Here is a 25947-nt window from a genome sequence, read left to right on the forward strand (position 1 = left end):
TTTTTTCTAAATAGCGGAAATTTTTTATTTTTTTTTTGAGGATTCGAATATGAGATTGAGCCTTTTCAAAACAATTAACTTATTTAGTTCGAACCGAGGGTCCCGGGTTCGAATCCTGGTGAAGACTGGGATTTTCAACTTCTGAGTCTACCCAGCTCTAATGGGTACCTGACATTAGTTAGGGAAAAGCAAAGGCGGTTGGTCGTTGTGCTGGCTACATGACACCCTCGTTAACCGTAGGCCACAAAAACAGATGAACTTTACATCATCTGCCCTATAGACCACAAACTAGTTAGGCCAGGTTCACATCTAACTTTACATTCACTTTCACGTATTCTTTGACCTGCGGGACGGTTGGGGCACTACACAAGATTTGTTAACCTTCTTTCTACATTCTTATCTCTCATTTGTCTTTCATATAATTTCATTCGGATGTTCTTTCTGAAAATATTGAAGCCTGCGTGGGTGGACCACTGGTCGTGCGGTTTGCGCGCTGGACTGTCGTTTGGATTTATCGACGATCGAAGGTTCAAACCCTGCCTGCTCCCATCCCCTGTCGTCCTGCGGGAGGTTTGGACTAGGAAGTAAACTATCTTCAACTCTGAAGGATTATCCGAATTATGTAAAACATTTTACTTCGGGGGCCGATTTTGAGTTTGTGTTTCCACACAAACTGTCTTTTGTAACCTTGTTTAATAATAGTATTTTTCGAATAATTTTTTTTTTGGCGGCGATCCTCAAAGCCTTAATCTAAATATGTGGGGTATCTTTAAACCGTTTTTATTGCAATGTAGTAAGGGCCTATAATTTCATATTAGAATATTTTTCAAGTAAAACATTATTCAAAAGGTCCTTTTTTAATAGGATGAATAATGAGCTCTAGATGTCAGAAGAATGCATTTCTGCAGTAAAGAATGCAAGAAAACGCTTTTGGCGTCGGAGCTTTGCCCAGAACACCACTAATCAATAATGAGCTGTTATTGTCTGGAGAATTCGTTTCTGCAGTGAAAAATGCAAGGAAAGGCTTTTGGCGTTGGGGCTTCGCCCCGAACCCCACTAATGAATAATAAACTGTAAATGTCAGGAGAATGCGTTTCTGCAGTGAAGAATGCAAGGAAACGTTTTTGGCGTCGGGGCGTTGCCCCGAGCACCACTGATCAATAATGAGCTGTTTTTGTCTTGAGAATGCGTTTCTGCAGTGAAAAATGCAAGGAAATGCTTTTGGCGTTGGGGCTTCGCCCCGAACCTCACTAGTGAATAATAAACTGTAGATGTCTCGAGAATGCGTTTGTGCAGTGAAGAATGCAAGAAAACGCTTTTGGCGTTGGGGCCCAGACCCCCAAGCTATCAAGAGAAAAGCCTCAGCATTACTGGGGGGGGGGTTCGCCGAAGGTTGAGAAACACTACTTTTTTTTTAATTCGCATATTTATATATGCTGTATCCACATTTATGCATAGGGTTAGGGTTTACTGGGCGTTAGGGTTAGGGTTTTGAAAAAAATAGCCCCCCCCCCCAGTCCAAAGATCTGGATCCGCTAGTGCCTATGCCACATACCTTTCATTTAAGTCAGGTATATCCTCGTGTGGACACCAATTCATACCCCCTCCCTCTTTTGCTGCATAGTAGGCCTATGTCTTTCATTTCTCTGTCAGCTCATAAATCTGTGGCATTTTACGTCTCGAGAGACGATCTTTTCCCTTTGCAACTTCTTCTGTGACTAAAGAGGCCAATCCTTGATACACAGCTGCGATCGCAGGATGGGCATATATAATCACCAGGCGCCGTTGCATTTTCACCCTTCTTTCTGCTTCTGTTGTGTATGACATCTGCAATCCAAGACTCTTCCCTTATGCTCTCTCTCCGTGTGGATCTGTCCAGTGCCACCTCTTCCCAGCTGCTAGTGTCGATTTTGAAGAGCTTCATGTCGCGTTTGCATACATCCGTATAACGTAAAAGTGGGCGACCAGCGGCTCTCCTGCCTTCTATTAGATCGCCTTACAGGATGTCCTGTGGAAGTCGACCTACTGGCATTCTACGAACGTGGCTCATACATACACACAGAGAATACATATAACTGTAGAAAAACGTGGATTACGTTCTACTAATACAACAACGAACCTTGAGATCCATGGAATATGTACATTCACATGTTTTGTCTTGCCCGCATTCATCTGGTTTACAAAATGTGTTGATTTCATTCCATTGTGTCAAGGCAGACACATGAGGCATCTACAGTGAATAGTTTAGAGAGAATTGGTTTTAGCGTTTTCTAAACATTCATAAAATAAGAACAAGAACAATATCAATACGTACTGGGTAAGTTTCTCTGCGTAATTAGTTGTATTCAGTTGGTACTGGGTAAGTTTCTCTGCGTAATTAGTTGTATTCGGTTAGTACAGGGTAGGTTTCTATGCGTAATTAGTTGTATTCTGTTAGTACTGGGTAGGTTTCTCTACTTAATTAGTTGTATTCAGTTGGTACTGGGTAAGTTTCTCTACTTAATTAGTTGTATTCAGTTGCTACTGGGTAAGTTTCTCTACTTAATTAGTTGTATTCAGTTGGTACTGGGTAAGTTTCTCTACTTAATTAGTTGTATTCAGTTGGTACTGGGTAAGTTTCTCATCTTAATTAGTTGTATTCAGTTGGTACTGGGTAAGTTTCTCTACTTAATTAGTTGTATTCAGTTGGTACTGGGTAAGTTTCTCTACTTAATTAGTTGTATTCAGTTGGTACTGGGTAAGTTTCTCTACTTAATTAGTTGTATTCGGTTAGTACTGGGTAGGTTTCTATGCGTAATTAGTTGTATTCTGTTAGTACTGGGTAGGTTTCTCTACTTAATTAGTTGTATTCAGTTGGTACTGGGTAAGTTTCTCTACTTAATTAGTTGTATTCAGTTGGTACTGGGTAAGTTTCTCTACTTAATTAGTTGTATTCAGTTGGTACTGGGTAAGTTTCTCTACTTAATTAGTTGTATTCAGTTGGTACTGGGTAAGTTTCTCTACTTAATTAGTTGTATTCAGTTGGTACTGGGTAAGTTTCTCTACTTAATTAGTTGTATTCAGTTGGTACTGGGTAAGTTTCTCTACTTAATTAGTTGTATTCAGTTGGTACTGGGTAAGTTTCTCTACTTAATTAGTTGTATTCAGTTGGTACTGGGTAAGTTTCTCTACTTAATTAGTTGTATTCAGTTGGTACTGGGTAAGTTTCTCTACTTAATTAGTTGTATTCAGTTGGTACTGGGTAAGTTTCTCTACTTAATTAGTTGTATTCAGTTGGTACTGGGTAAGTTTCTCTATTTAATTAGTTGTATTCAGTTGGTACTGGGTAAGTTTCTCTACTTAATTAGTTGTATTCAGTTGGTACTGGGTAAGTTTCTCTACTTAATTAGTTGTATTCAGTTGGTACTGGGTAAGTTTCTCTACTTAATTAGTTGTATTCAGTTGGTACTGGGTAAGTTTCTCTACTTAATTAGTTGTATTCAGTTGGTACTGGGTAAGTTTCTCTACTTAATTAGTTGTATTCAGTTGGTACTGGGTAAGTTTCTCTATTTAATTAGTTGTATTCAGTTGGTACTGGGTAAGTTTCTCTACTTAATTAGTTGTATTCAGTTGGTACTGGGTAAGTTTCTCTATTTAATTAGTTGTATTCAGTTGGTACTGGGTAAGTTTCTCTACTTAATTAGTTGTATTCAGTTGGTACTGGGTAAGTTTCTCTACTTAATTAGTTGTATTCAGTTGGTACTGGGTAAGTTTCTCTACTTAATTAGTTGTATTCAGTTGGTACTGGGTAAGTTTCTCTACTTAATTAGTTGTATTCAGTTGGTACTGGGTAAGTTTCTCTACTTAATTAGTTGTATTCAGTTGGTACTGGGTAAGTTTCTCTATTTAATTAGTTGTATTCAGTTGGTACTGGGTAAGTTTCTCTACTTAATTAGTTGTATTCAGTTGGTACTGGGTAAGTTTCTCTACTTAATTAGTTGTATTCAGTTGGTACTGGGTAAGTTTCTCTACTTAATTAGTTGTATTCAGTTGGTACTGGGTAAGTTTCTCTACTTAATTAGTTGTATTCAGTTGGTACTGGGTAAGTTTCTCTACTTAATTAGTTGTATTCAGTTGGTACTGGGTAAGTTTCTCTACTTAATTAGTTGTATTCAGTTGGTACTGGGTAAGTTTCTCTACTTAATTAGTTGTATTCAGTTGGTACTGGGTAAGTTTCTCTACTTAATTAGTTGTATTCAGTTGGTACTGGGTAAGTTTCTCTACTTAATTAGTTGTATTCAGTTGGTACTGGGTAAGTTTCTCTATTTAATTAGTTGTATTCAGTTGGTACTGGGTAAGTTTCTCTACTTAATTAGTTGTATTCAGTTGGTACTGGGTAAGTTTCTCTACTTAATTAGTTGTATTCAGTTGGTACTGGGTAAGTTTCTCTACTTAATTAGTTGTATTCAGTTGGTACTGGGTAAGTTTCTCTACTTAATTAGTTGTATTCAGTTGGTACTGGGTAAGTTTCTCTACTTAATTAGTTGTATTCAGTTGGTACTGGGTAAGTTTCTCTACTTAATTAGTTGTATTCAGTTGGTACTGGGTAAGTTTCTCTACTTAATTAGTTGTATTCAGTTGGTACTGGGTAAGTTTCTCTACTTAATTAGTTGTATTCAGTTGGTACTGGGTAAGTTTCTCTACTTAATTAGTTGTATTCAGTTGGTACTGGGTAAGTTTCTCTATTTAATTAGTTGTATTCAGTTGGTACTGGGTAAGTTTCTCTACTTAATTAGTTGTATTCAGTTGGTACTGGGTAAGTTTCTCTACTTAATTAGTTGTATTCAGTTGGTACTGGGTAAGTTTCTCTATTTAATTAGTTGTATTCAGTTGGTACTGGGTAAGTTTCTCTACTTAATTAGTTGTATTCAGTTGGTACTGGGTAAGTTTCTCTACTTAATTAGTTGTATTCAGTTGGTACTGGGTAAGTTTCTCTACTTAATTAGTTGTATTTGCTTGGTATTCGGTCGGTTTGTCTGTTTTTTCTTTTCATCTTCCTTTCTTCCATTCACTTTGCTCCATTTTATCTTCATTTTCTATGTCACACAATGTCTATTTCATCAAGAAATTTTTTTTTATACTTTTTAAAAAACAAAGCTTATATTAAGTGTAATTGTATCAATTAGTTTGGATCAGTCATGTCATTAAATTTTTAAATCTAGACTAACCAATACAAAAAATATATGCCATTAGAAATATTGATTTTGTTTAGCGTAATGTCATGCTTTTAGCGTTCTCAATACACAATGATCCTGTCATTTGTCTTGACCAGTCGGGAAAGGGAGGGGGAGAAAGAAGGGGTTATCTGTGTGAATATGACCTTGATCGCTTTTTAAATGCGTTTATACAAAAAATGTAAAAGCTGAACGACCTGGATTCGAACAACTGGAATATCTGGGGAGGGGGGGCGGTAGGAATATATATATAAAGTGTTGGGGTTTCATGGGCGTTATGGTTAGGGTTGGGAAAAATATCGCAGCCACCCACTCAAAAGTTTTGGATCCGCAAGTGTACTCGAGTTCTAGCCTTCTCAAGCTAACACACTAGCTACTATACCAGAGTAGTGCTTATAAAAAAAAAGGTTTTGTAGTTATTTAGTTTTGGTTTCAATTTTTAAAGCAAAGTATAAATGGGACTAATTTAACTGATACCACCAAATCAGTCAAGTACAATTTCTTTCCCTTGTTCGATACCACGCAAAATAATTAATTACCAATAGTTATTAAACTAATTTGGTTAATTTTTATATTGATTCTAGTTTTGTCTGGTAAAAGAAATAAGTGTGCAAAATATCAGCTTGATCCGAGATTAGGTGTGGAAGAAATAGCTTGATTCGATATTGGGTGTGGTAAAACTATTGTGTACAAACTTTTGACCAGACTGATAGACAGAGTGAGTTGATATAAGCTTTGTAAAATGAAAAAGCTAGATCGCACTGGACTACAATATTATCGAGCGTCTGTAGTTACTTTAGCGTGATCACCTGAACTAGCGCTTGACCCCAACCAAAAACGCCGTCAATAAAGCAAATAAACAACTATTTATGGCTGTAACGTTTGTCGCATGCACGATTCATGGCGTGACCAGTGGCAGGCTTGAAATGAACTCGGTTGTATCGGTGGGCCATCTGCAGAACTGTATGTTAGTTGTTGGTTCTTTCTTTTTTAAAAACTACAAGCCGTGTGTTAATGTGGTCGAGAGATAGTAGCCTTGGGTCTGCTTCATCAGTGATATATATTCCATCTTAAAAATACTGTTTAAAAATATCCTTTTTAAAAACAAACTTTTAATTATACTAAAAAAAGACAAAAGAATATTAATTTTAGTTTTTTTTATGAGGGCTCGGTAGCTGAGTGGTTAGGCCGTTGACTTCCGAACCTGGGGTCCTGGGTTCTAATGTCGTGAAGACTGGGATTTATTTTTTTGGGATTTTTTTCTGGGCGCTCCTGAGTCCATATCTAATAGGTTCCTGGCTTTAGTTGTGGAAAGTAAAGGCGGTTGATCGTTGCGCTGGCCACATGGCACCCTGCTAGTTAACCATTGGCAAAAGTAGCAGATGACCTTAATATCATCTGCTTTATAGATCGTAAGGCGAACTTTTTTTATAATTTACGTTTGCGGTGTTATAGATTAAGAAATAACTCTATACCTTATGACAGTTCCTACAAAATTAGTTGAAAAGTGTCTTTGAAATAATAAACCACTATGTTATAACATGAAGATCTTTAAAAGACTTATTATGATGTCAGGTAGAACTCCAATACCACTAATGCCAACATTTTGTGTGTGTTTATAAGCACCCAAATAGTGTTCACCAACCACAAAATGTCTTCCATTCACTGATGTCGGCTGCTCATCAGGTTCAGGTCCAGGGAAGGCAAAGTTCAGAAAGATCTCCTCAATGTTATCTGAATCTGGTACGGGTGTATTCTCCAACGACTTAAATTTGTCTTGATTCACACAAGTAGTATTTTCTGTCTCAGGGTAGTATAAAAAGGGGCAGTTGGCAACAAGGCATCTGTGAAAGTAAACGTTAATGCAAAGAGTAAGAGTAAAAAAATGGATAGTTGGCAACAAAGCAAGTGTGAAAAAAAAAAGATTTTGAAGACGGTAGTATAAATTATAAATAATGGTCAAATGGCAACAAGGCATCTGTGAAAGTAAATTTTTATATAAAGAACTGATGGTATATATATGTAGGCTATTGCACTGTTAAGGTGACGATAGATCTATTTTTAGTTTTTTCATATTTCGTAACTTGTTTCAAGATATTTTTAATGGCCAGACTTCCAGGATAATCTACCTATTCACTAACCTTCTCCTTGAAACTGTGCCATGCCTTAACAGTTACAACGATTTTCTAAAAAGGAAAAAAATAACAGTCCTGGTCTAAAAAAACTTGTTTCCACGCGAGATGAAGAATACAATTTAGGGTGAGGACTTGCATCTTCTCTATAGAGTGCGGACATCTTATATCCACTTTGTCTGTCTGGGTGAGGACTTACATCTTCTCTATAGAGTGCGGACATCTTATATCCACTTTGTCTGTCTGGGTGAGGACTTGCAAATTCTCTTTAGAGTGCGGACATCTTATATCCACTCTGTCTGTCTGGGTGAGGACTTGCATCTTCTCTATAGAGTGCGGATATCTTATATCACTCTGTCTGTCTGGGTGAGGACTTGCATCTTCTCTATAGAGTGCGGACATCTTATATCCACTCAGTCTGTCTGGGTGAGGACTTGCATCTTCTCTACAGAGTGCGGACATCTTATATCCACTCTGTCTGTCTGGTGTTGACTTGAGTGCTGACATCTTATATCCACTTTGTCTGTCTGGGTGAGGTCTTGAGTGCTGACATCTTATATCCACTTTGTCTGTCTGGGTGAGGTCTTGAGTGCTGACATCTTATATCCACTTTGTCTGTCTGGGTGAGGACTTCAGTGCTGACATCTTATATCCACTCTGTCTGTCTGGGTGGATTCTTTTACACGTTTATTTCTTCCACTTCCCAGTCTCGGATCAAGTTGAATTGTTGCATAGTTGTGAATGTTTAAATACAATACATGAATCGATTTAAAAACAAATAATTAGTTAATTAATTGATTTTGTTTTATATAGAGGAATAGAGATAAACCATACAGCATTGACAGTGATTGTTCGGTGCTTTCCCATATATAACTTTTATTTTTTTTTAAGTATTTTAGCGGCCCCAGAAAGGGGAAAAGAGCTATTAGTTTTGTGCGGCCTGTCTGTCCTTCTGTCCGTCCGTCCCTTTTAGATCTCAGAAACTAGAAGAGAAAATGAAAATCGGACATCATGATATTTTAGATCATTAAAAGTTCTGATGCAACGGCTACTTTTTTCTTTTCCGAAAGTGAACCATCTTATTTTTTAAATCATAAATGCAAGCAGATTTTTCAAAAAATTACACCACTTTTCAATGAAAATCTTCATTTCTTATTAAAAATTTCACAACCTTCTTCATTAATAAATCAAGCTTCATTCATGGATTCGCGCATTGATACAAAAAATGCATCTAAGGTCACGATTAAAAAAAAAAAGTTACAATGGATCATTACATGGACGTAGCCGGGGGGAGGGGTTAGGGGTTCACCCCCCCCCAAATGAAATCTTCCTCCCCCCCCCCAGGGGGGGGGGAGTCGAAATTTAGTGACTGATTTTTTGCTTTCATTTTGTTTATTTTAGGCGAAATAGCCAAGGGAATTTTGAGTCTAAAACCCCCTTCCATGGGGTTTTGAGTTTGAAACCCCCTATCAGGAGGTTTTGAGTTTAAAACCCCTACCAGGGGATTTTGAGTTTGAAACCCCCTATAAGGGGGTTTTGAGTTTAAAACCCCCTGCCGGGGGGGTTTGCATTTAAATCCCCCTTTTCTATAAAACAAAACCAAAAAAAAATGCAAACGACAATTCCAAGAGCACATCTAAAGAAGATTTTGATTTTAACCCCCTCTCCAAAATTTACGATAAACCTCCTCTTCAGTATAAAAAAAGCAAATTACACACTCAAAATTCTATGAGGTAGCCAAAGGGGTTTTGAGTTTAAACCCCCCTTCAGCTGGGTTTAAAGCTAAAAAAAATACCTCTTCAATATAAAAAAAAAGCAAATTACGCACTCAAAATGTTATGAGCGTAGCTAAATGGGTTTTGAGTTTAAATGCCCCTTCAGTGTGGTTTAAAGCTTAAAAATTCCTCTTTAATTTCAAAAACAAAGCAAATAATGCACTCAAAATTCTATAAGCGTAGCCAAAGGGTTTTTTATTTGAAACCCCCCTCCAGTTGGTGTTTGAAGCTAAAAAATACCTTTTCAATATAAAAAAAAAGCAAATTACACACTATAAAATCTATGAGCGTAGCCAATGGGGTTTTAAGTTACCCCCTCCTCTTTCCGTGGTTTTCGATGCAAAATACACACTCAAAAATGAGCGTAGACAATCTGAATTTCAAACCCCCCTCCTCCAGAGGGCTTTTTAAAAAGTTTAAAAGCCCTCCAAATGGTTTTGAGTTTAAAATCCCACCACTGGGAGTTTTGAAGTTTAAAACTTCTCTCTTCAATGTTAGGCTTATTCTAAATTTAGACTCTAATTTTAAAAAAAAAATAGTTTAAAAAACCCCAACAGATTATTTTGACGATAAAAGGTTCCCTTTTTGATATAAAATCTAAAGCAAACTACAGTCACCTAATTCCAATAGCGTAGCCAAGAGAGGTTACAAATTTACCAGTGGCTTGGCTACATTAATAAAGTGAAGTGAATTGTCATCTGCCGGAAATTGAAAAAGATTAATTGTGGCTCACAGAGATGGCTAAGACGGTCAGTTATAGAGATCGGGTCTGAATAAAAAAAATCATATGCCGAACTGGGAGTCGTCCCTTAGTAAGGTTGTGACAGAGCGTCACATGAGGTTTGCGGGACATTTTCTCCGACAAAATGAATTACGCGTAATAAGAGTTGCGATGACATCCTAGTACAACTTGGCTCCACACTTTCATGGAGGTCCTCAGAGCAGGTGGGAAGAGGCTTCAGACTTTGTCAGTGACAGATTTTTGTGGAAACAGCTTGCCGGCAAATGCGCCGAACTGTCTAGCCAGCTCTAATAGGTACCTGACATTAGTTGGGGAAAAGTGGTTGGTCGTTGTGCTGGCTTCATGACACCCTCGTTAACCGTAGGCCACAAAAACAGATGAAATTTACATCATCTGCCCTATAGACCACAAGGTCTGATAGGGGAACTAGTTAGGCCAGGTTCATATCTAACTTTACATTCACTTTCACCTATCCTTTGATCTGCTGGACCGTTGGGGCACTACACAAGATCTGTTAACCTTCTTTCTCCATTCTTATCTCTCATTTGTCTTTGATATAATTTCATTCGGATGTTCTTTCTGAAAATATTGAAGCCTGCCTGGGTGGACCACTTCGGGGGCCGATTTTGAGTTTGTGTTTCCACACAAACTGTCTTTGTAACCTTGTTTATTTATTGTTCACGTTCAGATTGTTCAATTATCTCAAACACAATTGTATATTCTGACTTTCAATATAATGAGATATATTACATTTAAAGGTCTTTTTAACTATTCCCTGTACACAGCTTGCACTATTCACCTACAAAGGGTCCTACTTACTTGTGACTCTGTAAGCATTGTCTTCTTTTGGTTAGAGGGTCAGTGTCAGGGGCATTAGCATATCTAAATATAGCCAAGGCGGTGTGATTCTTGACATTGACCTCCAGCGTTTCTCCCCTTATCCAATAATTGTCGATACTTTGATTGGCCACTACTACAAAGTCGTATCTTTCACCTGGGTTGATTATAAAAGACTCTACCAGCAGAGGATCGACCTCATTTCTAGACATGAAAACAAGAAACTGTTGATTAATTTCATAGTTATCGACATAACAAGTATCATATGACTTTTTTAACTAAAACAAATTACACGACTTAAGAACTATACATCTACAATAATTCTCTATTAACTCATTTAAAGATGTTCTTTTTATAATAACTATATGTAAGTAACACTGTCTTGGAACCTGAGTGGATTGAACCTGGACACGGATATAAAAACAACTCTAATGATTTACCTATAAATTTAATAGTTGATATGTATATCGCTGAGTAAACAATTTCTATCTGGTTTACAATACTTCTATTCAAGTCAGAGCTTCAGGAAAACTGGAAGGTGGAACACAAAAACGGCTTTGACGAGTTTCCTATAAATTTAACAGTTGTGTATCGCGACAAAGGATTACTTACTCATTTGACGCACGGGGAAAATTCAAGTTAAATGTTTTCAAAGTAAAAAAAAAAACAACTTAAATTTAAATTTGGCTAAGGAACTAGGTCTAGGTTCTCATTCAACATCGTATTTGAAAGGACTTTCACGTTCTTGAAATGATTATCGCGTTCGTGAATTTCCGAATGTAAGACATCGATTCGAGAGTTGAGTACGTTAATGTTGTGGAAAACGTCATCTAAGTTTAGAATTCTAGATCTAAAGCCATAGTGTAAAGTGTAGTAGTTCTATACATTCGCTTAGCTAGAATGGGTCTAGGTAAAAAATGTTGCATTGTTTTTAAATCTAACATTCATTCATCAGTTAAGAGAAAAACAATCGCTCTACAAGTTATTTCAAGGAGCTATTGTCTTTTTTTTTGTTTTCTTGTTATCGTCTTTTTTTTTTCCATTTTCTATAATTCCTTCTAACAGCTAGCACTTTCTTCGTGGATAGACACGTATAGACATGTTAAAAAGAATCTAGAAGTTAGTCGCTAGGAAAATAGTCATTTATTTTGAGCTAACATTGTGCAGATATGTCGTAACGCTGGTAAGCGAAGCGTTGCTCTAATATCTTCCATGTAGTGTGTTCGATCTCCATACTAGTCAATATTTGTGTCTCCTTTTTTGGTAATCTATGTATATATTATTTTATTTCAAATCAATCTGCTAATTAGATTTTGAGGTGAACAAAAAGTGTTTGTTGTCTTTTATGACTCGTGAATGTATTTCCAATATACATGACACCCTCCATACCCGTCAGCCCCTGCGAGAGATGTGTGGAGTTTCACACCAAAGCTATGTAATTACAACTGTTTTGACTACTATTAATACTATCTTTAAAAACTTTACAACTGTAATGAAGAACATAAGGTTTCGTTGACGGATTGATCCTGGGATATAACCAGGTCCAGCACACATAGACAGCAAGGTCAGGCATAAATAATTAGAATACTAATACTTACCCATCAGTAGCCACGATCTTTAGAGGATGTCCATCAATGGAAACTCTAAAGGGATACAGGTTGCCTGCTCCTATTACCCGGAACCTGGGAAAAAATGTTTGTGATGTTGCTGTTGTTATTGGTGACGATCTTATGCATTGATTTTTATTCAGTGTAATAATCTCAAGGGGTTTATTTCATAGTAAAAAAAAATTAAAGTTCCCCTTTCAGACCTTACGATCTATAAGACAAATGATGTTAAAGTCATATGTTTCTTCGGTCAATAGTTAACGAGCAGGGTTTCATGTGGCCAGCACAACGACCAACTGCCTTTATTTTCTCCATCTAAAGTCACGCACCCATTACGTGGCGCCCTAAAAATCCCAAAATTAAAAATCCCAGTCTTCACCTAGATAAGCCTAGATTGGAACCCAGACCCAGGGTTCGGAGGCCAAGCGTTAACCACTCAGCCACCGCCCCCTTTATCTCATTAGTTACAAAGTAATTTACAATGTGTAACGTAAAATTGGTAAATCAACTTATGTTTTGCAAATAAACCAGGAAGAACTTGGTGTTCTATGCCATCAGTTGGAATAGTGTTCATTAATGCATGATTTGTCTTCAAAGACTCTATCATTAGTTCTGCATTTTAATCTTGTGTTCAGAAGGTTTAGCATAATTCTGTTGTTGTTGTTTTTTTTTTAATTATATTCGCATGATTTAATAAAATAATGAATTAAAAATTTAAAGAGGATCCGTTTTTTTTTAAATCTATGACATTGTTCTAGTAAGTGAAGTGTTTAGGTTTAAGTATTACCATCAATACCATGTCTAGTACTTACCTATAAGATTTAGATTGCTGGACAGTAAATACAGACAGAGGAGCTTCAATAAAAGTACCGTCCGGTTGAAAGTATCTTCCTTTACCATTGATTAGTCCTGAGTGAAACTTGAACATACTGACAACAAAGAAACAAAAATGCTGACATGTTTTATTCATTTATTTTGTGAAATGATAAACAAATGTCAAAATGTTTTCAGCTAATCATGTTGAAGTCATTGACTTTTTTTTTACAAAGCTTATTTTAATTCACTGTCTGTCTGTCTGGTACAAATTTTGAACACGTTATTTCTCCCGCACCCATTCTCGGCTCTAGTTTACACAATTATTTATTGTAACCTAGCAAAGCATGAATCCATAAAAAATAAACAATTAGCTTATTAATTACTGGTTATTAATTGTTTTGTTTGAAACTAACAAGGAAAAACAATCCTTCAGTATTAACAGACATGTTCAAATATGTGGGATTTTATCCATTAGATAATTGTACATGTTATATCTCCCCCCACTCATTCTCGAATCAAGTTAAAACGTTTTACATTAAAAAACATCAATCAATTAAAAAGTTAACCAATTATTTAATTAATTAATAAATCTTATGGTATTGATATATATGGCTAAAAGTGTAGAATGGTTTTCCTTATATAAGCTTTGCTTTGAAAAACAAATTGGCTACTTTTAATTTAACAAAACAATAAACATTTCTTGTATTTGTCTACGGACCTAAAGTTTCCTCCTTCTAATGATCCAGTGAACTCCACTCTGGTTCTGTTCTCAAAGTTACCATACAACATCTTATGATGTAGGAGCTCGGCATCCATGTCATGGTTCCAGTCCTGAGAATAGAAGTGGGCACTAAATGTTGGTTGAGTTCATAGCCACTAAGCCAGGGGATACAAAGATGTCAAATGATGTAAAGAAAGCAATTCGAATGAAGAGTACCTCACCTCTTTTAACTCACAGAGATAATGTCACATGTATTATGTCACTGCTATTATGCCATATGTATTGTGTCACAGAGATTATGTTAGAGGAATTATGTCTTATCTTAATACAGACGTTACTTCAAAAAAAGAAGATGATTACGTCCTACGCGTCATGCATTTAGTCATGCATATTAACCAATGACCTAAATTCTGCTAAGTCACTGGTTTTACTGGCTGACTCAGGCAACCCATTCCATTCTGTCGCAGGTATTATGTCACAGAGAATGGAAGAGAGTATAAAACAACAGAAAAAAAAGAATGCTAGCGAAGGGCCATGTATTCAATGTAGAATTACTTGATCTTTGGCAGAAACTGATACACATGGAAGATTTGTTTTCTATAGACCTACAATAATTGACCTTTTAGTTTTCTTTTTTTCCCCAGAAAAACACAAGGTTTTATGCCTGCTTCCAGAAAATGTATATGTATTTTTACAATAATGAACTTCAACACAATATTCTTTTTAAGTATTTTGTGTAACGCCCGTGTAGAGCTTGTTATGTAAATGTTCACAACTTCGAATTGTTTCTACTATTTACGTTTATAACGAAGGGGTGTTGAAAATATTTGTATGCACGAGACAATGAGTTTACCTGAAGCATCATGATATGCTCTCCCATCTCCTCTCCCATCGGCATCGACTGGTTCTCTCGGACAATAAAAGGTCCCAATAAACCCATAGAGAGCTGTGTCCCTGTGTGGGCGTGGTACCAAAATGTTCCCTTGGGGTCAGCTACAAATCTGTATGTGAATGTTTGACCAGGAAGTATGGGACACTGCGGAAGTAAGAAAAAAATATGACCAAAATGGTTCAAAGGATTTCTTACTTGGGGATTTCGATCTGTGGCCAATAATTATAAATGTGTTTTGTGTGTGTGTGTGTGTCCCGTGTACATAAAATGTTGACTAGCTACCTATGTACTTTAGAAAGTGTATGCTCTCTTTAAATTGTAGTACTGTGTTTATAATCGAAATGTGTTCGTAAAATATCCCTGACACAACTTCTTCTTCTTCTTCTAGCCAGCTTTATTGCTGCTGAGCTGTCAACTCTTTTGCAGACTGTGCCAAGGAAAAAAAGTGTGCTGTTTTCTTCAGTTGTTCAGCACTTCCGTACAGGATGTTGGTTATGTTGGGCTGTAGTGGTAGTAGGGTCTGTCTAAGATAGATTAGGAAGGGGCATTAAAAAAAGATATGGTTTACGGTTTCATAAGGGTGGGCGCAATTGTGTTGGATTTATTTCATTGAGATGGTAATTTAACAGAGGTGTGTGTCCTATCCTAAGTTGGAAGATTGTAGATTGCTCTTTGCGGGGGAGGAAGTTAATACTTTCCAGTTTGTTAGGCATGTTCATTTCTTTGTACATGGCTCTGCCTTTGTTTCCTGATGCCCATTGGTTGAGCCACTCCTCTTTGTGGTTGATGATTAACATTGACCTTAGGATCAGGTAGTTAACAGGTCTATCTGGCTGCTCCATAGATGATCTTACCTTTGAAAGCTTATCTGCCCTTTCATTTCACATGACGCCAATGTGTCCAGGGATCCACCGTAACGTGATGTTGATGTTTAATTTTGTCATCATCTGGTGTATTATCACTATTAGTGATAACACACATAAAACTTTTACAATACTTAAAAAAGGACCTTATATGTCTCCTTCTTTATATACAAGTACCTATCAGTCTAAAAACATTATATATATATATATATTAAACGTAAACAATCTGTACAAATAGTAACGTTTATACGTTAAGTTCCAATTCAGAAAGACATTAAGTTCTTCCGCTCATAATACACTTCATCTCTACCTTTAATCTTATTATACATATATTCACAACTCGCTTTCTTCCAAATACCTCACTCTCTACAAATAGTTTCAATGATATTGTACTTAAGCCAAGTTGATGAAAATAACTTTGTGTTAATAAACATTTTGTTATCAAAACGAAACGACTGTAACTCTAATGAAACCTAACGATGATGTGTCACCTACCTGAGTAATGAAACCCAACGATGATGTGTCACCTACCTGAGTAATGAAACCTAACGATGATGTGTCACCTACCTGAGTAATGAAACCTAACGATGATGTGTCACCTACCTGAGTAATGAAACCTAACGATGATGTGTCACCTACCTGAGTAATGAAACCTAACGATGATGTGTCACCTACCTGAGTAATGAAACTAACTCCGTCACTCCACACAGTTCCCTTCTGATGCAGACCGTGCCAATGGATGCTGATCCCACTAGCCATGAGTTTATTTTTGACGTGCACCACGACAGTCTGACCTTCATACACCTAGAATGTACTGAAATACTTTGACAACCATTTTAACAAGTATGACCTTCATACACCTAGAATGTACTGAAATACTTTGACAACCATTTTAACCAGTATGACCTTCATACGCCTAGAATGTACTGAAATACTTTGACAGCCATTTTAACAAGTATGAAGTTCTGTTGACTCAAAAGAAGATTTATTTATAGCAATGTTGTTGGCCTCATTCAGTAATAAAATAAATTGATGCATCTCGTAGACATGACATGAAAGCATGGGAATAAGCAGCGTCCAAAGTAACGACATTAGCCGAAATGTTGTGGATTAGCGGCTTCGCAATTTCTGCCAGGATGTTGCACGGTGTGATGAAAGCTGCCTTGGGTTTATTAGATTTTGTTTGTTTTTTTCTCAGGGAAGCTTTCACATGTTTAAGTATAACCGCACAGTGGCGGTTACAGATTTTAATTCTGAGTGTTCTACTCTTAGGTGGGTAGCCAGCCCAGTCTAAGGAGTCAGTTCTTCTCAAACTTACTGGTTTAACTCTTTTTTCTCCTAATTACCGATGTCATCGTTGAATGACCGCATTAAATTCAATTAATTTTGATTTTATCAACTTTAATTTTGTGTTTTATAAAAAGAGCATGCATTCTCCTAAAATTCTATACCAAAAGTAACGTTTTCTGATTACAAACAAATATATTATTGAAGTTTAACCCTAACAGGGTAGTATGTAGAATATGTACTAATGTGAAAAAATAACAATCGTGTCAGATCGTGGAAAATAATTACGGAGTTAAAGAGTTAAGCATTAGTCTCTCGAATTAGCACCTTCTGCAATGGGACCACCTGACCCAATAGCTACGCCCCCGTAGATCTGGACTGGTTATAAAATATTATTTGCCATTGGAAGCATTTGATCGTGGACTGCTTACATCCCACAATAACAACCTTGCGTAATCAGGTATACATAACAGTTCCAGTTATTAAATCTTTTAATTAATACAAAGTTAAGGTACAGTTTAATAAGTATCGATTTCCAGTCTTTGATTTTCTTACCTCGATAGTAGGTCCAGGTATTGTTTTATTGACAGCAATGACCAGTCTTTGGTTCTCCCAGCCGTCTGCTGTGATCACGTTGGTATCACTAATGTGCGTCTCCAGAGTTGTGTTTGTCACGTTGAAGTGATACAGTTTCCCGCCAGAAGCGTAGACTGCCGTCTTGTAGTCCATCATGGTCATAAAACTCTCTACCTCAAGCCAATACTCGCAGACGTTCTTATCCTTTGGACAGGCTGACATGGCATTGTCTGTAAATACTGACAGCATCAAAGCCGCTAGCAATCTAGACCTACAGTTTGAAAAAAAAACTAATTGTCAAGGATGCAACTACTAATGGCACCCTTCCATTGACTGCATAAATCTAGAAATAAGTAAGTGCTACTCACTAATGTTGAAAATCCTAACAGTTTGTCTAAAGTATGTATAGTAGACGACGAGTAGACGTTATGTATATCTGACGTTTTCTTAACTACTGAACATGGTCAAAGAACACAATATGAAGAGCTTTGCTGGAAGATTTACAAACTGTCATAGTTCAATAAAACAGAAATATATTCTTTTGGGAGATTAAAAGTTAATAACTGACGACATAGACGTCTCCAATGCAATGTCTTCTTCTCCTTGGACATGTGTGACAAGTCAAAAGCTTGCTGTCAGAGTCACTAAAACTTATCACAGCATTAATTATTATTTATTTATTTTATTTTAGTTATTTCTCATTTTAGTCCCTATTTCCCTACCAACCCCACCCCTTTCCTCCTGAAGATAGACTTAGTCCACCACCTTAGAGATAGCTTGGCCGCGTCATTTTACTTATCTCCCTTTGATTGGGGAAAGATAAACACACAGTCTCTTTGGTCTTACCCGCCGGATGTCTGACGGTCGCAGTTGACACCACCTTGGGTGGAATGCAAGTCAATCTTTCTTCTCCCCCCCTCTCCCACGTCTCTCTTTGATCAAAGAGATTACTCGGGTCAACACGCCTCGTGACGCTCCAAGGTGCAACTTTCGTCGGACTTCACCCACGTTAGAAATTATCTTTGGTCAATCCCATTTCCTGTTTCCGCCCACCTTTTCCCAGGCCTATATAAGGTAGAAAAAGGCTGGACAGACACTCTCTCATTTCTCATTCTAGCTGAACAGTCGAGTATGGACTACTTCATTTATTCTTACTCTTAGAGGAATACCTTACCTGGGGGTAAGCCGAACTTAATCAGAGTTCCACTTAATTACTTTGTGCATATTTCTCACTGGAGATTATCATGTGTATTTTATTATTTCATTTATATTTAATTAGTGCATTGTGTATTTCTCACTGTCGTAAGTAGAAAACATAAATATGGTATATGTGTATATTTATGTATTGCATTAATCTATTAATGATACGTTGCTCAATTGATCGTTGATGCAACCAAGTATATATTTGTACATCTTATTTTATTTCCTTTATCTCGGCTGACCGCCGTGATAATTTTACTAGCGCACTAATACTGCGCTTAGAAAAGAGATATGAATTATCTCCCCTAAGTCATTCTACTTTGACGAGAGTTGCGCCCCTTGAACGGACACTCTCGTTTCAAGCGCACCCCATTGTTCTCGACCGACGGCCATGTGTAAACAAACTGTCATGGTCGCTGACCGCCGCCCATTTCTCCCCCCCCCCTTTTTTTTGTCTCTTTGCACTTGCGTTGTTTAATTGAGATTATTATTTCCCCTTTTATGTACATTTTATCTTGCTACTATCAGCCATCTATTTTCCGATTCCATTTGTCATCATCTTCCCATTGTGCTCAAAAGCAATTTTACCAATCTGACGAATGCACCTCAGTCGAGGGCATCGATAAGATGCATGAGAGACATGTCCTAACTTGTCTTTATTTATCCGCAGCCTCCCTCAAGTGTCTGCCTATTTATCGGATCAATCACCTATTGCCTTTTGTACTTAGTGCTTTTCAGCACTGCACTACTGCATATTTGCTATTAAGTATCATCTCCTGCCTACTGGGATCCACTCAACTATTTACTTGGTGCTATCGGCTCTACTTGCCTGCCTATTTGACAGTCCACTTGTCAACCCATTAGGCACGACGTCCCTATAGACCCAGAGTCTGTGCGAGACGTCATAGCTCCGCCTGAACTCCGTAACTCACTGGACGTATCCTGTTAACTACGCTGCCCACGGCAGATCAGCTCTGCCCGCAGTACCCTTGTGCACACGGTAGCCGGCCACCCGCCCTACTGTGCCCACTACAGATATCAGAATTTTGGATTGAGACTCCACAAGAACTGTATTACCGGCGTCCCTCTACCCGCTAGAGCGCCACCTCCAGCTGCAGAACCTCAAGCCATGACACAGCCAGCTGCGACCCAAGCAGGACAACCAGCTAAGTTCAGAAGACAAAGTGACATACCCTCTTATTAAGTGCATGAGTGATGATTAAATATAGTATTGATTAGAGATAGATGCAAACCTTCCCCCTTTTTATTCTTATATGTAAATATTTATGTAAATAAATATTCATCATTTTTAACTTTGTATCTTTCTTTCATTGCTTGTCTCGTTGCGTGCCTGCTCCCGATTTATATGCTGACGGGTTGGTGTGTGATAATCTCAAAAATAATCATCCCCTGGACATTAAACACGCCAAACACACGTCACTTTCGCTAACCTGTTACAACATGAATAAGAGTTTGACTACAGTAAAATGTGTTTTCCTTTAACAAATTTTAAGTAAAATGATTAGAAACCCATGTTTAAAAATATAATACTAATTAAATGTATATTACACTTCTAATATAGATTTTGTAAGTTCGAATGGTTTTTATCTATTATTAGCCGGATATTGCCTAATTTTGGTTATTACTAATCTAGTGAATTGGATTAAGATCTATGTCAAACATGATGAATGTTTCCTTCCTTAACATTTTTTTTATTTCGCCACGAAAACGAAAGTTGAGTGTAAAAATGGGTTTACCTGTTTAGCCGACAGTGATCTCTAGATCAAATACTGTGAAAACTAGTTGGCTGTTTCGTTCTTTAATAGAGATAAATATAGTGGTTGTTTATTTTTATTATTATTATTATCTTAGGGCCTTCCGGTTGTGGGAGGGACATTTAACATACACTACGGTCTCCGACATTATCAAAGAAACATTTATGCCAAGTTCTATCAAGATTGGTCAAACGGGTTTGATTTCTATGCGGGACATAGATACATACACACATTCTCCTTACATTCTACTTTATCTACTAAATTAAAAGCGCAAAATACCTCTGACTGAATCATTCAACGATCAAGAAATGGCAACAACTATCGTACGGATTCGAAGGAAATTTCCAACACAGGTTGATTTTACCTCCTATACGCTTGCGCAATCAGCAAGCTTTTGATCAAACTTTTTTAGTTTCGGTTATTTCACCAAAAGGCCGCAGTATCAAACCAGTTTCGTATTTTTAAAGCATTTTTTTCCCCGTTTTCCCTAAGTCTACTGCTTTTAATATGCCTTACGTCATTTCCGCTTCCTTTTGGACGTGTCTAAATAAAAAACAAAACCAACCTAATAGCCTAGAATTAATAATTAATAATAATAAACAATAGTCTTTTTCTTTTTTTTAAGAGAGAGAGAGAGAAAGAGCAAAAAAAATGGAATTTGTAACACTGTCAAAACAAAACAAAACAAAAAAACAATAGGTAATTCTAACAGCATTTAAAAGATAAATCTACATCTATTGTCAGGAGTGAGATAAACGACTCCATTGGGACCTTTCGGAAAAGTCATTTTGTTCTCTAACCCTGAAACTGATGGTATGAAGAAATGTATACGGTGTCTCATGTTTCACATTCCTTGCATTAAGATTAAATTTTGAACAAGCATAGCTTACCAAAGGGGGGGGGGGGGTCGGCTATAATAAACTATATGAAGCCTGGCAACAAATCAACGGGAATAACCGGAGTTATACTGCTAGCAGGGGCGTAGCCAGGATGTTTTTTCGCGGGGTTTTGGAGGGGGAGCCATATATATATATATTTGTGTGTGTGTCTCTGTACCTTTACGTAATTCATCTTCATTTCATTCTGACCCTTCAATCGTTTTTTGTACCCTAGATAAGACTCTTCCTTTAGTTAGTGGAAAGACAGTAGACAGCCCGCTAGGGGGCCTGGGGGTGCTGTAAGCTCCCCCAGCTCTGTCCGGAACGAAGCCCAGGCGCCAAGCATTATTTCTGGTATTTAAAACAAACAAATGCCAATTATAAGATAACTATAGTGCATTATCCTGCTTCTCTTCTATCAAAAATTGAACCCTCACCCCCCCCCTCTCGCTACACCCATGAGTGCTAGTATTATTATATTCAAAAGAAAATGCAAACTTATCTAAGTAGACTTTGAAAAGGTACTTCTCCATATTCTTCTTAAATGTAAATAGGAGATGGCCCTATCAATTGGGAATAGTTTGCAAATCCTCAGCCCATCTACTAAAAGGTCCTCAAACAGTAAATAGATAGATAGATAGATAGATACATAGATACATAGATATTGTTATAAACCTGGTGGTGGCACAGATGGGGGTAGTGGTGTGTGTGTAGTCAGCCGACGCAAATCGCCCCAGGCCAGCGCTAGACGAGCGGTCAACCGTGACGAGTTACGACGATCGGCCGAGACGAGTGTCAACATGATGGTTCGGGAAGGATCGCCGTCGTGAACAGAGCTCAGGAGCGTCACGAGAGTTGTAGTCATCTGACCACCTAGAAACGTCGAGCGACGTTCTGTCCGGTTCTAGAATGCCAGCAGGGACCTTATATAAAGAGCGAAGGTATCAGAGACGAGTCAGTGACAACTTCCCGATCTACAGTTCGTTACAACGGCTCAGTACAAGTCCGAGACGAGACAGAGAGACAAGGGCAAGAGTTGATACGGCGGAGAGATATTTGTACAGTCTTGTGTTACGTGCTGCCAATTGTACAGTATTGGCTGTTATTTATTGACATTAAACTATTACGTTATTTTGAAGCCCAGAGTTGTCAAGTTCTTTAAGTTGGTGGTGCCTGGTGCGGTTTGCAGAGAGCCTGGATAGGGAGATTCGTAACAATACATAGATATATACATAGATAGATAGAAAGTGAGATGCATCAAAACAATTTGTATAAAATGTTTGTTATGAAAAAAAATGTTTTAAAGAATCTTTGATGACGATATCAGTTGCAGCTTTTAATTCTACGTCTACCTACCACATCATTTCTTTAGCAGAACGTCTACTCCAATACTTCTGGATAAAAGACTGGAAATTTATCACACAAAACTATAAAAAGACTGGAAATGATGTATCACACAAAACTCAACTATAAAAAGACTGGAAATAATTTATCACACATAACGCAACTATAACAACATTTGAATCATTCTATTGTAGATCTTGTTAGACACTATTCTCGTTAAGAGCACCTTAAATTGCTGATTGAAACATAAGCTTCTTTTTAACGCTAACTCATCCACATAGTACTCGCGGTGTTAAGTTATAGTTAGAAATGGTTTAAAAAAACGTTTATCAGTTGTGTTAAAACAATGTTGGAATGTTTTGTTTGTTGATAATGTCTTGCATAGTAAAAGCTAGGAGCAGAAGTGCAACCCTTGAAATAAAATTCCTGTCTGTTGTGACACCAATGGAATCAAAAGAGTATATGAAATCACCAGAGTATGACCTCATACCTGTTGTATATCTTAGGGTTTCCCCACCTGCACTTTAAACCCTAAATGTTCTATCACATAAATATAATCCTCAACAACCTTGTCTGCGGACCCACTGGAAACTAAAGTCCTCAACTACTAAAACGATATGACCTTTTTTTTTTTTTTTTGTTGCTACTTGGTGACGTAATAACTAATACATGGAGAAGGATAAAATGTTAATTCATTTAAGGCCATAACTATCTATGTAGTGGGTATTGTAGGTAGATACTTTATCAAGAACTAATTTTAGGATATTTAGGCTGCCCCGGAGTTTCCACTTCAAGCATGACACCAGGAAACACATGGAAGAAGATACGTCACTTTATAGGCAGTAGTAAAGTTTATGACCTTTTGAAACTGGAGTGCTTTGTTTGTGTGTGTCTGGGGGGGGGGGATGGAGAATATCACGACCTAATTTGTACAAAGCTTATATCAACTCTGTCTGGTACAAAGTGTGTACACTGTATTTCTCTCCAACACATATTCTCGGATAATAATAATAATAATTTCATTAATAAAGCGCTGTTAACAAACAAAATGTAGGCTCAAACACAAACATGACAACTAAAATGACAATTAATCTAAAAATGTTTTAAACAAGTAGGTCTTAATGTTCTTCTTAAAAGTAGTGTAGCATGTTATCTGTCTGAGATCAATAGGGAGTGAGTTCCAAACCTTTGGTCCGTGCACTGAAAAGCCCGTAGAGAGAGAAATGTGGCACCACTAAAAGCGTTGAGTCCATTGAGCGAGGGCTCTCTGGGGGACATATGGAGTAATCAGTTCGCTAAGGTACAAGGGCATCTCATTGTTATATATACACTGATGACAAAGTGTGGCGACCTTGTAATTGATTCTCGCTTTCACGGGAAGCCAATGGGGCGTGCAAAAGAGCGTAGTAACAGAAACTTGTCTTGTTTTTTAAGGACTATTCGTGCGGCATTGTTCTGTATACGTTGCAGCTTGGCAATTTTGTCATCAGGTATACCTGCTAGCACGGAGTTACAGTAGTCAAGGCGGGAGAGTATGAATGCCACAGCTAGCGTTTTTGTTGACTCTGTTGTTAAATATGGTCGGATCTGGCCTAATCTGCGCAGCTGCAGATAAAGACCTTTGCAGAGCTGACTAATGTGTGGGTCGAAAGATAGTGTTGAGTCGAAGGAAACTTTAAAATTCCGCACTACATGGACATAAGGAAGCTGGCAGTTCGTAATAAAAAGAGAATCTGTGCTCTCGACTTTTGAGACGTTGTTCCGAGTGCCAAACTTAATTATTTCTGTCTTGTCTTCGTTCATCTTGAGTTTATTCTCAACCATCCAATCGCTCACCCTTGCAACGATACCACTGATTTTCTCTGCCAGATGCGACACCTCTGATGGTACTGAGGATCAATAAAAAAAAGAGCAACCAATTAGACACTTAAGTACTGGTAATTATTTTGTTTCATGGCAACAAGGGAAACTAATACTTCAGTATTCACATATATGACTAAATTTGTTGGGTTTAGTCCGCTTAAATAATTGTTAAGGCTATTTTTCCCTCACGCATCCTCTGATAATTAGTCAATTAGTTATTGGCAATTAATTATTTTGTTTAATATTGGAGAAGGAAAATAACTTGTACATTATTGGTAGCTATAGATTTAAGGACTGACTTCTTCCCTTGTAGATAATTTTGTTTAAAGGTTTTTGCATAGTTTGCTTGTTTTTTGTTGTTGTTTTTTTTACAAATCTTATATCAACTCTCTTTGTCTGTCTCGTAAAAATGTTTTTGTACACGTTATTTCTCCCACACCCAATTTCGGATGAAGTTAGGATTTTTCATAATTATTTCTTTTACCTGATAATACTAATAATAACAAAAAATTATGTAATTAACTATTGGTAATTGATTTTTTTTATTTGGTATCTTGCACAAGGAAAGAAATTGTACTTGATTGATGTGGTGGTATAAGTTGAATTAGTTCCCTATTTAGGTCGCCGCTTTAAAATTTAAAGACCAACTGAAGAGGTTTTGGGGTCAGACGCGGAAACCAGTGTAATACTTTTTTTTAGTTACATAATGCTTAAAAAAACATACATACGAAATATTAGACATATATTCTTTGTAATTATTTAGATATAAGCAATTTAATGTGCGTTTTAGGGACTATTAAATTTCAGAATCTCGAAGCCATTCGAGATCAGTTTTTCCCAGACAACCAAGGTCGATGACGTAGTGTAGGGGAAATTATGTCAAATTTTTCAGTTTATGGCTTAGCGTATTTCCCTATTCCTTTTTACAGGAATGCCAGTTTCTGAAAACAAAGGCGACTAAAACACACCAATTTATAAAAAGTGGATGTTAGAGTTGGGGAAATTAGGTCAAATCACGCAATTTATGGCTTTGCATGTTAGTTCTACTGTTTGTCGGCTTATTCTTGATCTAGTCAAGCGAACAGCGTTTCAGCCCACGCAGTACCGCGCGCCTCAGTTCACATGTTTCGTTTTAGTCAAGTTACGCAATTTATGGCTTATGTTACTGCTTCAGGCTTATTCTAGTTCTACATCTACTGCTTTTGATCAGAGCTAGATCTTCTTTTCTCAGATCATTAATGATGTATGAGTTCAGTTCTAAGTTCAATTAGATGAAGTCTAGATCTAGTAATAGTAGTAATAGTAGTATTGGAATGGATATTTAGATATTAGACCTATCTATATAGATCTATCTAGACTGATACGATCGAGATGCTAGGGCCTAGAGCTAGAAAAACAAAGTTTAAAATTATATACTCTATCTATA

At 37.2% G+C, this 25947-nt stretch overlaps 1 protein-coding gene across 7 annotated transcripts in view; it reads right to left on the reverse strand.

Annotated features, from left to right (window-relative positions):
• LOC106051885 (uncharacterized) overlaps window positions 1–23244 on the reverse strand; it is a 43455-nt gene extending 20211 nt beyond the window's left edge. For 2 of the 7 annotated variants that reach the window (XR_008777644.1, XM_056027306.1), the window contains exons 1-10: window positions 22671–23116; window positions 17441–17732; window positions 16274–16402; window positions 14697–14879; window positions 13841–13953; window positions 13119–13235; window positions 12298–12381; window positions 10682–10903; window positions 6859–7057; window positions 2120–2230 (exon numbers count right to left, since the gene is read on the reverse strand). Coding sequence is in view for 6 of the 7 variants with exons in the window: in XM_056027306.1 (XP_055883281.1) it covers window positions 2120–2230; window positions 6859–7057; window positions 10682–10903; window positions 12298–12381; window positions 13119–13235; window positions 13841–13953; window positions 14697–14879; window positions 16274–16402; window positions 17441–17732; window positions 22671–22678 (1458 nt within the window). In the remaining variant the exon portion in view is untranslated. Of the gene's footprint in view, window positions 1–2119; window positions 2231–6858; window positions 7058–10681; window positions 10904–12297; window positions 12382–13118; window positions 13236–13840; window positions 13954–14696; window positions 14880–16273; window positions 16403–17440; window positions 17733–17829; window positions 17851–20715; window positions 20930–22670; window positions 23117–23148 lie in introns of those variants that run through there. The other 5 variants (XM_056027307.1, XM_056027311.1, XM_056027309.1 and 2 more) reach the window with 5 other exon arrangements.
• Window positions 23245–25947: the final 2703 nt, after the last annotated feature.

Source organism: Biomphalaria glabrata, chromosome 4 (assembly GCF_947242115.1).
Source record: "Biomphalaria glabrata chromosome 4, xgBioGlab47.1, whole genome shotgun sequence".
Classification (NCBI taxonomy): domain Eukaryota; kingdom Metazoa; phylum Mollusca; class Gastropoda; family Planorbidae; genus Biomphalaria; species Biomphalaria glabrata.